Source organism: Nomascus leucogenys, chromosome 12, assembly GCF_006542625.1.
Source record: "Nomascus leucogenys isolate Asia chromosome 12, Asia_NLE_v1, whole genome shotgun sequence".
Lineage (NCBI taxonomy): Eukaryota > Metazoa > Chordata > Mammalia > Primates > Hylobatidae > Nomascus > Nomascus leucogenys.
Window position 1 is genome coordinate 101,506,894 of NC_044392.1, and position 13,258 is coordinate 101,520,151.

Sequence of the window (13,258 nt, forward strand, 5' to 3'; positions counted from 1 at the left end):
GGCTGCTTTTTTTTTTTTCTTGTGAGGGAGAGACTGGTATTGATAAGATTATAAGGCCAATTCGAAAATAAACCTGAACTCAGAAAACTTGCTGGGCAAGAGTCCCAGATTTGAACCAACAATATTTCTCCACAGTTTGTGAGCATTACACTCAGTTCATAGGATTCAACTGGCTCTAGCAGAAGTTGATTCTAAGTAGGAATGTTTCAACATTGTAATCTGTCCTAATTCCAAACTGGTTTTCCCCACATTATAGTTTTCATATGGTTTCAAATAGCAAAATTTTTCAAGGTCTATGATGAAAACAAATACAAACAATATTATCAACAGCAATAAAAGCAAGACTTTTTTACAGTTTTTGCTCTCATGATTTAAGAAAAAAAAAGCCTTATTAATGTTCTGCATGTGGATCTATCTAAATAAAAGACAATTTATAGTATAACCATGATCTGAAATTTTATCAAAAAGTTGAGGTGACAAAAAATACAGTACTGGAACACCCAAGGCTTGGTATCTTAAAAAACCTTCTTTAAGCTGAGATGAGGAAGACACACCCATCATGCATACTGGTGAACTGGAAGCAAACCAATGTGAAGGTTGATTTCATCTGTCAACTTGACTAGGCTATGCTACTCAGATTTTTGGTCAAATACCAGTGTAGATGTTGCTATGCCGAATACTTACTAGAAGAGAGTAACATTTAAATCTGTAGACATTGAGTAAAGTAGATTACCCTCCATAATGTGGGTGGGGCTCATTTAATCAGTAGACGATCTTAACAGAAAAAAAGACTGTGGTCTCCTGAGGAAGAGAGAATTCTAACCCTGGATTGCCTTCAAACACCAGCTGTAACATCAACTTTGCCCTGGGTCTCTAGTCTCCCAGCCCACCCTGCCGATTTCGGACTTTTGGATTTGTCAGCTTCTACAGCTATATGAGACAATTCTTTAAAACAATCTCTCTCTGTCTCTCTCTCTGTGTGTGTGTGTGTATGTGTATATATACAATGTATATAATATATAAAATGTATGTATATATGTATATGCGCACAGACATACTTCCTTTCTATTGGTTGTTTCTGTGGCAAACCCTGACTGATACAGTCAGTGTTCTCAAAAACTTGCAGCTCAGCTTTGTGTAATCTAGGAGAAGTTTTCAGTACTGATATCCAAGAATGTTTATAGCATCACTGTCTGTAATAGACAAGTAATATAAAACACACCTGCCAAAAATATAATGAATAAACAGAATTCTATAGCTATACTATGAAATGCTACATGGATTCAAGAAATGAAGGAACAACAGCTGCACAACAGCACAGAGGAATTCTAACATAGGATGTTAAGCAAAAGAAGCCAGAAACAAAAACGTGTATGTTATAATTACATGTTGTATGATGTATTGTGGCTTTGTATGAGTACATATAAAAGCCAGTCATTCTTTCAGAGGGATTTAAAGCTAAATGGTAAAAATGTAAAGAAAATGAGGAAATGATGATGGTGAAATAATTACCGTGGTTACTTTTAAGGAAGAAAATGGGGGTTATAATTTTAAAAAGGCTTGCAGAAGGCATTTGGGGTGTTGGTAATTTTCTGTTTCTTAATCACTGTGGAATGAAATGGATGTTAACTTTAAAATAGTGCTTCACTAATCTGTACCTTCAAATTCTATGCACTTTTCTAAAAGTATATTGTTAAACATGTGTATTTCAGAACAAAAAAAAATTAAACGTCATAAACATGGGTGACTGTTATAAATTTGGAAAGGTATTTGATATAGTCCTTTAAAATTACTCCACTTCAAACCCGGTTGACTTTTTCGCATCTTAAGAAAAACCAATGATTTACTTACCCATGAATATCATAACTTGAACAAGAACAATAAAAATCTCAGTAGTTGCTAGAAGTGAACATGGAGTGAAGTGGCAATAGTTATTTTCTTTCTCCTTAGGGCTATGTTTTAAAGCTATGTTTTCACAACCTTGTGTTAAGATAACTATATTAATAGTAAAAATTATCCCAAATTAAAAATTACAAATTCTTGTCAAGATGTCTTCATAAGTTTACACAGTGAGGTACTTCCCGTCTATACAGGTACACACATATACACAGACACACATATATCAATTATAGAAAAAAAAATATAAAATGCTAAAGGGACAAAATTAACAAGTCATAGTAGAGTTTGAAAATATACAAGATAAACACCTCTGCAATAAAAATCAGAACCTTTCAGGAAATTAAATAAATTACATAATAAAATAAAACAGAATTAATTGTTTTGGAGAATAAGATTTTACATTCATCATAGTTCAGTATAAAGTATAAAATTTGATGTTTATTTTTGAATAGAGGTGCTTGAGTTTCTTAGAAATATGTGAGAACAAATCTTAAATAATAATTATTGGTTTTCCTGGAATCTACTGTAAATTATATAATGAAATATAGTTAAAGCTGTACTTGTTATCTTACAAGTAGAAAGAGTAGAAACTTCAGTTATTTGAAAATGATTTCTACCCATATCTATTGTGACACTGTTCTTTCTTCTTTAAGTACTTAGGTGAAATTTTCAGGGCCATTCTATGGAAATGGTTTGAAGAGCTTTGAAAGTAGAGTAGGTATCTCCGCACTCCTCCAAACATACAAACACACATATACACTTCTAACTTCTTTGCTTACCCCCAATGCTGATGGTGAATAGATAAGATGATATATTATAACTGAATGAATATATGATATTTAAATAGAATGACCCAGGAATGACCCAATAGGCAAATAACTTTTTGCTTTTTTCTTCTTCTTTATGCAACAGCCATTTTCCAGAGTGAATAATATGTAGCTGTCACAATATAAAGAAGGCAAAGATTTACATGGGTTATTGCGCAAAATAAGCTCACCATTTACTTATACTTTTATTTGGGAAAAAAACAACATAAAATGACAATTTCCTTTCAAAGAACTATCAGTTCAACACTTGCTTAAATAAAAGACCGCCTCTCGCCTACTTTACAATAACATTTATAACCAAACTATACATTACAACAATATAGAAGACATTTGTTAGTGTGCAATTGTAATGTTATTTGAGCAAGTCTCCTGCAATTTAGGAAGAAATCATAGAAAGTATTTTGTTGCCGTCAGCCATTAAATTCATTGCATCTGTGTTAACCTGGGTTACTCAACCACATGGCAGGTAAATGTAGAGATGGAACTGATGCGAAGGAGCTCTTTTTGTAGCTATAGAATCCAAATGAGATACTTTTGACAAACAATCTGCTTTATTATTTTATTTGCAAAACACAAGATGGTATATATTTTAGAAATATAACTTATAATGAAGTGGTTCTCAACTTGGAGTAATCCCCTTCCCAATCCACAGAACATTTAACAATGCCTGGAGAAATTCTGGGTATCACAACTATTGGCATCTACTGGATAGAGGCCAGGGATGCTGATAAACATTTTCCAATGCACACAGAAGTCCCCATGCTCCACACAAAAAAATAATTACCTGCACCAAAATGTCAAAAGGGCCTAGATTGAGAAACACTTCTGTAGTGGAAGATTCTCCTCCACCAACAAATTTCTGGGACTTTGTATTTCTCACCCTGACCTGAAATTCATCAATATACGTCAGTTTTAGTTGGCAAGGTATGCCAAGCTTAAGGCAGCTTAATTCAAATAGAGAATCAATTATGGACCAAGTTACAGCGCTATTATTCAGAGGTACAGTTTATAAGGGCTTCCTGACTGTCTCCTTCAGGAAATACAAAGTGATCTCATTAGCTCTTTCCATTAGGTCCTGGGACCTGTCTTGGCTAAAACTCCTTATGCCCACACAGTAATAACACGACACGGCCTGTCGTGGGGTGGGGGAAGGGGGGACGGATAGCATTAGGGGATATACCTAATGTAAATAATGAGTTAATGGGTGCAGCACACCAACATGGCACATGTATACATATGTAACAAACCTGCACGTTGTGCACATGTACCCTAGAACTTAAAGTATTAAAAAAAATAACATGAAAGATGAAGCTGGCTTTACTCATTCACTACCAATAAACAAATGTAAACTTCTATTTTTTCCATTCTAACAATCACAGTTACATTGTTGAATAAAAATCAAGTTTATTAAAGTAAGGAAGCTTAAGAAGCTTCCCTATATAACATTACTCTTTCCAACATCCTTAGGGATTCAAAATACAGGTCATAGGGCATGAAAGGCAGGAGTGGAATCAATCTAGATAATGAAATAATCTGCTAACACAATCAGGCTCCACCTTTCTCCTTTTGTACTAACTCCCTACTGATTATTACATTTCTTGAAATACTAGAAGTTAAGCTTTTAAAACGAAAAAAGGTACATCATTATAAAGAAATAATAATTAATTCCAGTGTCATTTCCTTAAAATTCTAACCAAAGGAGTAACCCATTACACCCACTCCAATATTTGCCTCTAAAATGTTCTAAACAATGCTATTACCAATTCTTCTACTTCAAAAAATTCTACTAAGGAACTATTTGCTATTTAAGCTTTTTTTTTCCCTCATTTTGTTGTTGTTTGGTTTTGTTTCGATTTTCCCTCAAAAAGAGCCAAGACAGTGAATTTAAGTCTCTGTTTGTAAGAATTCCTGGACTTCAAAAGCAAATATTAGAAACCATGTAAAATCCTGTCAGATTTTTTGCCCTTAGAAAGGTTTAGGGAATAGGAAGTCATAAAAGCTTTTAAATTCATTTTCTTTAGCCAGAAGACTAGAAGTACAAGGGTCAAGAGAGGCTGCCCTACCTGACATTCTTGCACTTGCTGTAAATAATAGTGACCTACCTGTAAATAATTTCCCCCATAATCCAGACATCTATACACTAAGTTCAGTCATTGCTTTCTTTAGATGGGTTCTCTAAGACTTAAGTGTGATCTGTGAATGGTAGCTGAGATAAAAACTAGAAATAAGGAAAAGAAACTGTCTTTGAAAGAAGTGGCTCCAGTTTCCGTTTACAAGCCTGAAGGGTTGTTGTACATATTAAAACTGCTGCATAGCTCCATCCCTGGTCAAAGAAATCCCTCCTCCTACCACCCCCACCCCAACCCCGTGGACACTGAAGATGTCAGATCTCCGGGAAACAGCAGTTAGAAAAGGATGCTTTTCATAGCTTGTACTAGAAAACACTGGCACCCCCATCCCTGCTTAAAATAGCACTAAACTGAGTCACAATGCAGGAAGCTATACCTTCTGTGTCTCTTCAATAGAATCTAGCTCGTTTCTACTGAAATGCTAAATAATACTGCATAGCTTTGCCCATGAATGTGATATGTCAATTCTTCTAATCCCCCGTTTGCCCTAGATAATTTTACGCTTTATCCATCAGCGTGCCACGCAAGATAGAAAAATGCAGTTAACAAGATGACAGTGTTAGCTAGGTATCTGGCATCGATATTAGTGAGAGTCTGTCATTTGACAATTATTTCCCTAGCATACCAGACGGTAAAGAAAATGTTTTCATTCATCTGCAAATGACTAACATTTTATTGATGTTTCAAAATGCGGTTCAAACTATTGCACTCTCCATTTCCGAGTCGGTTTTGAGAGTTAAGGCAGAATACTAACATCAGTGACTGCTGCCGCAAATGTCTCCGTTAACTGCCCAGCCTTGGAGTGCCAGTTCAGCAGGGAGGTGTTGCTAGTTAAGGATTCTTCTATAAGCCAGTCTGGGTGGTCACAGGTGATGGGAACCCTTCCCTTTCCCCATATATCCCCGTGCACGGCGATAAAAATCACTCTGAACACTGCTACCACCAAGCAAAACGACTCCCTGCCTGCCTTGTAAAGAGGTCAGTCTGGGGAGGCAGCCGGATGCTGACCCCTGCAGAGAGTATTGCTTCGGTGCGCTTTGCCAAAGGACCCTGCTAGCATTATGGAAAACGAGTTAGGGACGTGTGAGGTTTTATTTCCTCCAACGGAGGAAGAACTGGGATCTGGCAAAGAATATCTTCTTCAAACACTGCTAAAAGGGGATGGGGTGGAGGAAGGGAAAAAGTGTGTGAGGGGGAGGGAGCTTATTTTTTAATTACTTATTTCCCATTTTCACTTCCCCGCTCTGCTTCCCAAACTCCTCGCTGAACAAGATTGATTGGTGTAACTGCTAACGACTCAGCCTCGGTTCTCGCATTGATTTGCAAATGGCCCGGAAAAGCTTAGGGATCTTGAATCTGGAAATGAGTTCAAGAAGGAAAGAAGAAAAAAAGAGTAGGGGTGGCCCCACGCCTAGTATCTCCTTCTGCCTTGGGCCAGGGCAGGGCTGAAAACAGCCCGCCGAGCTGCGGAAGGGCTGCTGCGGGAGGACGCGGCGGTTACCGCTCTGCACCGCGGAGGAGCAAGCCTGTTCCACTCGGTTTGGAGGCTGTTAAGAAATACAAGCCTGCGACTCGTTAAACCCCTTCACTCCGCCCTGCCTTGACTCGGATGCGCCGATTATTCGGCCTGATAGGCTCAAACGGGTTAAACTGCCTCTTACATAACTGGACTGCCCGGCTCTACACAATTAAAACACTTGATTGCAGTCTTTTCCCGACTCTGCATCCCAGCACGACCCGCCCCGTCCCTCCCAGCGCGCCTGCGTGCCGCTCGTGCACAGTCCCCCGCGTGCGCGCGTACGACACGCTCTCCCTCACACACACACACTCCATGTTGACCATAAACAATCCCCTACTCACACACACAACTTAGTGTCAACACGCACAGATAAAACAGGGGCGTCCTGCCATCCACACAGGCCGACCCCCACAGACGCGCAAGCTGCTCTACCGCAAGGCCTTGCACCTCCTCGTGTCCCCGCAAAAAAGCAGCGCCTCGCCACAGTCCCTACCTATTCCCGAGAAAACGCAAAGAGAGAACTAGTTGGCTGCTCGTTAACTGCAGCGTAGCCACCCAGGCAAGATTAGAAGAAAATAAAAACAAACAAACAAAAAAACAACTCACAGTCGCCGGCGTCATGATGGCGCCGAACACAACTTGGAGGACTTCAAACTTACGGTGCCTCGAGAGGTAAAACGCACCGGTGAGGGAAGGCAAAGCGCCCCTCAGCTCTCCTCACCCCGCCCCGACACGGAGACTTTTCTAGCAAAGCATCCCTCTAGCGCTTACGACAGTAAGGAAAGCCTTCATTCTACGGTGCCTCTCTTTCCCCCTCAGTTTGCATAAATGTGATACAGTTCCTCCTTTTTTTTCTCGTTGTCTTTCTGTTCTTTTTTTCTTCTTGCTATCTTTTTTTATTTCTTTCTTTTTTTATTATTTTTTAAATCTCCCCCCCCCCGCCCCTTCTCCATCCCCAGTCCCCTGGCGGGGTTGCTAAGGAAACGGCCGCTTGGCAACGCGCGCGAGCCCGGGGGCCGGCGGCCGGCGCAGCGCTCCGCGCGGCTTCTGCTGCTGCTGTTGCTGCTGCCGCTGCGATTGCAGCCGCCGCCGCCGCTCGCTCGCCCTGCCTCCTCCGCCGCCGCCGCGCCTCCTCCCTCACTCGCCGGCGCGCTCGCCTCCTCGCTAGATGGTGTGCGAGCCGCCCGAGAATTAGACACACTCCGGACGCGGCCAAAAGCAACCGAGAGGAGGTGTAGTGTGGTGCCAGGGGGAGGGAGGGGAGGGAGGGAGGGCAAGCGAAGAGGAGGAGGGGAGGCAAAAACACCGAAAAACAAAAAGAGAGAAACAACACCCAACAACTAGGAGGGGGGGAAGAAAGAAAGAAAAGAAACCCACCCACCCACCAAAAAAAAAAAAAAAAAAAAAAAAAAAAATCCTGTGGCGCGCCGCCTGGTTCCCGGGAAGACTCGCCAGCACCAGGGGGTGGGGGAGTGCGAGCTGAAAGCTGCTGGAGAGTGAGCAGCCCTAGCAGGGATGGACATGATGCTGTTGGTGCAGGGTGCTTGTTGCTCGAACCAGTGGCTGGCGGCGGTGCTCCTCAGCCTGTGCTGCCTGCTACCCTCCTGCCTCCCGGCTGGACAGAGTGTGGACTTCCCCTGGGCGGCCGTGGACAACATGATGGTCAGAAAAGGGGACACGGCGGTGCTTAGGTAGGAAGAACGGCGTGCTTTTCGTACTTGTTTCGGTCTATCTTTCTGTCTCTCTTTGAACCCTCTTTGCCTTCTTTATAACACAAGCAATAATGCTGGTGGTGCTCATCATGGAAAGACCGCATCTCAAGAATTCCAGGTGCAGATTCTTCCCGGAGCCCCGGCCCGTTTATGCTGGGGCAGGTAGCAAGCTGAACTCGTGATGGTAAAGCACTTTGCCGGAACGCCAAGTAGCCTGGGGATGAGTGAACTGTCAGGTTTAGAAGGAGGGGCAGGTGCCACTTTGAAACTCAATGCACAAGGTCTCTGTTTTGCTGTCATGGGGACTCTTGGAGAGTCTGACAAGTTTATCAGGTTTGTTTCTATTTTATTCCAGCATAAGCGACTCTTTCAAACTGCTGTTCTCTGCTCCCATTTATTTTCCCTCTCACTTGGACACTTAGGCTCGATTTCTTGCTCTTTATCTTTCTTTCCTTTTACCGCTTTCTCTTTTCTTTCTTTTCTCCTTCCTCCTTCTCTTCTACCATTTTCCCCACCTCCTTGTAACTCTTTTTCCCTCCAATACCTCTTTTCATGCCTTTTCTATTTTCTGTTTTTTCCCTCCTTTTTAAAATTTCTTCTCATATTTTCTCATTTTTAACTCCACGACTCTAATTTCTGTTCCTCACACTTAATCCTCTTTCCTCCTCTCTTTTACCCTTTTTTCTTTTTGTCTATTTTTTTTCATTCCTCCTTGATGTCCCTGTCCTGTGCCCTGTCTTCCCTCTTTAGACTCCCATTTCTCATCCCTCTCCCCATACCGTTTCCCACCCCTGTGGCACATACAGTCATGGTCACTCTTCCCCTCCAGTACCATTTACTCACCCTCATAAATCTTATTTCCATAAACATACTAACTCACATACTCTCACATCATCACATGCACTGGCACTTCCATGCTCTAAGAACCACTTCCACATTCAGATTGTCTCTCACTGTTTAAAAGGCATACTCTCCTTCTCTGTTCCACATTGTCACTCACACATGTGTATACACTGCCTTTCTCACTCGCTCTCACTCTGTCTCTGCTTCTCTCTTTTTCTCTTTCTGTGTCTTTCTATCCCCTCTTTCTTCCTACCTTCCTCCCTCCATCAGTTTTCAGTTTTACTTCTTTTTCTCATTTTCCCTTCTTTCCTCTGAGCTTGAGCTCTGAGATGGTTTGTCATTAATAAACATCCATACCCTGATTTTACCCCTAAGCAACACTGCAGAGTGGGAGTCTGGAAATGTTTTATTTCCTATGAAAATATAAATGGACGTTCAGCAAAGCTTAGATCTAAACAAAGCTAAACGCCCTATTCCTTCATTTCTTTCCCATCACCCTCCCTTCTCCCCCTGCCACCCCACCTCACATTTCCCTGAAAGATCTTCTTTCTCTCCACTGGGTGGTAGTTGGCTTATAAGTGTGGCTTGTACAACATCGGTGTACATGACATGTCTAAGGTGAAAGAGAGTGGGAAATGTTTCTGTTTGAAACATGCAACATATTTAAATTTAATGATGTGGGTGTGGTATATGACTTACACCTTTTGGAACATGCCTGTGAGTTCAAATTTGGAATACTATCATATTTTTAATATACATTAATACATATGTTTTTAATAATTTCTGTTTTGAATAAAAAATGCCACTATATACAGAAGTAACTAATATCTTTGATATTACATAGTAAAAAAAAAACTTTTCATTGTTGGTGACAGTGATAAACTCTTTGTCACAGAGAGGATATAAATTAAGCCTGTATTTTCTCTTTATGTTAAGTTTGCTTTAGAAGTTTGAACAACAGTGGTAAGGGCAAGACACTATCTTCAGAGGTTACAAACACATATCATGGGAGCTGCAATATGTATTTTTGTAGCAAGCAACATATTGCTTATTTGTAGTGAGCATTACCATTTCCACCCTAAAGGATTTAGGAGACTGCTTTTTTTTTCAATAATATATCCTGGCATTTGGTTTCCCAAACAAACAACAATTTAATAAATACTGTGGTTACTGAAGATAGCTGGACCCACATTCTGCTTCCAGGAGACCCATGTTTAGTTCACTAATTGCTTCCAACAGTGAAGCTTCCCTGATATGTGGGGACCATGTATTTCCAGTGTTGTTAGTTTGGAGCAGTCCTTGTTTACTTTTGTGTGCTCTGTACCTCATCCATTTTTATGCTATATCCCGCATTTTGTGATATTGGGGGAACTTTTGACTTTCAAACTTCTTAAAGAGAACAGAGTCTCTGTGTCTTCTCAATAATGTTTCTAACAAATTAGATTTTAGCTTTTAAATTTTTTTATCATATGAAATTGAAATTTGAACTGCATTACTTTTACTCAAAGCGATTTGCTTATAGTAATTCTGAAATTCTCTAAGAAGTATCCAGTTGTTTAACTTCTTACATTGTCTGTAGGTTTTAAACTAATTTAACGTATCCATTTATAAGAAATTCTCTCTCCATTAGAAAACGTTAAATATTGTCAGTTATTTTTTTCTTGACTCTTCTCTACAGCTGGTAATTTCCTCTGCTCATAGACCATTACAGATAAAGCTTAAGGACTAATTGAGTATAGGCAACTCAGGTGATGCATTTTTTTTTTAATCAAGAGTAATGTCACAGTTATATTTTGGTTTTTCTTTGTATACTTAAAACCATATCTGTTGTTATTCTCTAACTCATTAGAAAACAAAACAAAATTCTACCCTTCAAACATACGCCCTTGTCCCATCAAAATACATGAATGAAGTGCTCAAGAGAACACTTAACCAAATTACATGATATCATTCATCAAGCTTAGCACAATATATTCTATTTTTAATGTAACATATTCCTCACAGTGTCTTTAATAAAAAACAAATAGTGGCATAACAGTTATCAAATAATTTTAAGTGCTAAAGGCCTTAAAGTGCAAACATGCCAGTCAGTGACTCTGTTGCTTGTGGTTACAGTAATGAAACAAGTTTAAAGGTCAAATGATACATTTCCGTCTCCTAAGTGCCAGAATACCTGTTTTTGAGAAGAGGATCATGAAAATCAAAACTTTCCTTAAGTGGAGTTATAATACCCAAGGGAAATTCATTCAGTTATCTAACTGTATCTATCATTTTGTAAATCATCTTTTCTGTTTAGTTTAAATACAGGATTTATGATGACATTCCACTTAATAATTTTAATATTTTTATCATTTTAACTTTGTCTTTTAGGGTTAGTGAAGCCATATATATGAAGTGTAAAGATGTTTCTTACTTTTAATAATGTTATTCAGTGCTAAATTTCTGAATGATTCACTTGAATTATTTGGACCTTCTTGATAAAGTATTTAATGATACAGATATTCAATACAGTAATGTTTGATATTTCCCTTTTTTAAGCTTTGTGTTTAAAAAATATATGGTGTCTAAAATACATTGTAATTTGCTATAAACACAAACTGTTGCCATTAACTTATTAAATATAGACTTTAATTGCTACTACATTTAATATATACAGTATTTTATTCTTAACAGAACTTGTTAATCTTATATGGAGACATTAACTTTTTTTCCATGTTTTGAGTTGCATTTTGTAGTACATGGAAGGTCTGAGTTAATGTGTCACGGGCTGATCTAGTAGAGAACAGGAAGTGCTAGAACCACATTGGTTATGCTTCAGGACGTGATGTTTCTAGAACTGGAGAATTCAGGGGAATATAACTCTGCTCTAGAACAATACATAAATTTCAGGAGACCTAAAAAAATCATTTTGCAGTTACTTTAATATGAACCAGTTGCTTTACTCTTACCTTATTAACAAATACTGTTATGTAAACATATCAAAAATGTTTAACACTCCTTGGAAACAATACTATGTACATTCTCATTTACATCCTCCCTGTGCCTGCACATTTTTAAAACACGTGTCATTTTTAAGCCAATTTTTTCAATCTGTTTCTTATTCAGCCCTTCTCTATGAAGTTTGTACTTTTTTAGCCACCTTTGTGATATGAATTCAAAATATCCTATTATCTGCTTATCATGCTTAATCGAAGAAAGGAAGAAAGATTCTTTCCTTAATTGTGATATCTTCTTTTACCTTAGGAGAGTTAAACACAACTCTTGTTGTTTTAATGCAGTAGATTTGAATGGAAGTTATGTGATATCCTACTATGATACTGTAATATGGAAGAAGGCTTTTGCTTAGGGCATATTTCTACACTATTGGAAACAGCAAAACTTTTGCAAGTAAATTTATGAATGAATATGACAAGTATTTATTATTGCTTATCTTATTTGCTCACTACATTTGCCTTTTTATTAGACTACATTAACTAGTTATGATTTGAAATGCATGCTGTTAGTTACAATAAAATAAATGATTTCTCTATGAGAATACAGAATTACCAATAGCAGTAAAAATCAATTATGGTGTACTTTTGGAATAATATTTGAGAGTCTCACATTTTCTGTTGAGTTATTCCTACACATTGGTGCATTATACCTTCCAAATACACAGTTCAACTTTACAGATATTTTTGATTTAGGACATTAAGGCACTATTTTAAAACTTGTATGTTTATTAAATAGTATTATGAAGAAATATTTTTAAAATCCTGAGTTTTTTTTCTTTTTAAAAAGAGCAGGGATAATGGATTATCCGAATGGTCAGTCTGGAAAAATATGTTCTAGGATATGTAATAAATGCTAAATGTTACCTATATTGATTTGCAGAACTGTTCTATTGGCAAGATATATTACTTGATACATTAGTACACAATTATTAATAAAAGTATAAGATAATGTTTTTAATTTTCTAGATAAATATATTTTGCCCAATCTTTTTAGTTCAGAAGAATTCAAAGGCCCATGTAGTTGTATAGATCTTTGAACACAAGCATGTTAATTAACTACTTGTTTTAAATGGGTAGACTTTACAATTAAATCACTCCATGGAGTAAGTTAATACTGCAATACCTGACTTCTAAAGAATTTACAGAAATGTTCACATCATGGTCTGTGTCAGTTCTAGGCCTGATTGGCCAGACCCATCTTCGTCCATCTGCTATTCTGTACTATGGGGGTGGCGGGGGGTTCTGCGGGTGGAGGCTGGAGCTAATCCCTCAAGCTACATTTCCCAGTCTTCCTTGCCAACTATCTTCAGGCTGTCGTTAGCCAATGGAAAGTAGT

General features: G+C 38.6%; 1 protein-coding gene and 1 long non-coding RNA gene across 3 annotated transcripts in view; one reads left to right on the top strand and one right to left on the bottom strand.

Annotated features, from left to right (window-relative positions):
• LOC115837492 overlaps nt 1-7,281 on the bottom strand; it is a 266,063-nt gene extending 258,782 nt beyond the window's left edge. Inside the window, exon 1 of the long non-coding RNA XR_004032522.1 lies at nt 6,981-7,281. This is a non-coding gene — a long non-coding RNA (uncharacterized LOC115837492). The remainder of the gene's footprint in view (nt 1-6,980) is intronic.
• A 400-nt stretch (nt 7,282-7,681) lies between these two features.
• Nucleotides 7,682-13,258, top strand: part of NEGR1 (neuronal growth regulator 1) — a 904,143-nt gene continuing 898,566 nt past the window's right edge. For both annotated transcript variants that reach the window (XM_003260198.3, XM_030823138.1), the window contains exon 1: nt 7,682-8,065. In XM_003260198.3, coding sequence (XP_003260246.1) covers nt 7,890-8,065 — 176 coding nt within the window. In that variant the 5' untranslated portion in view covers nt 7,682-7,889. The remainder of the gene's footprint in view (nt 8,066-13,258) is intronic.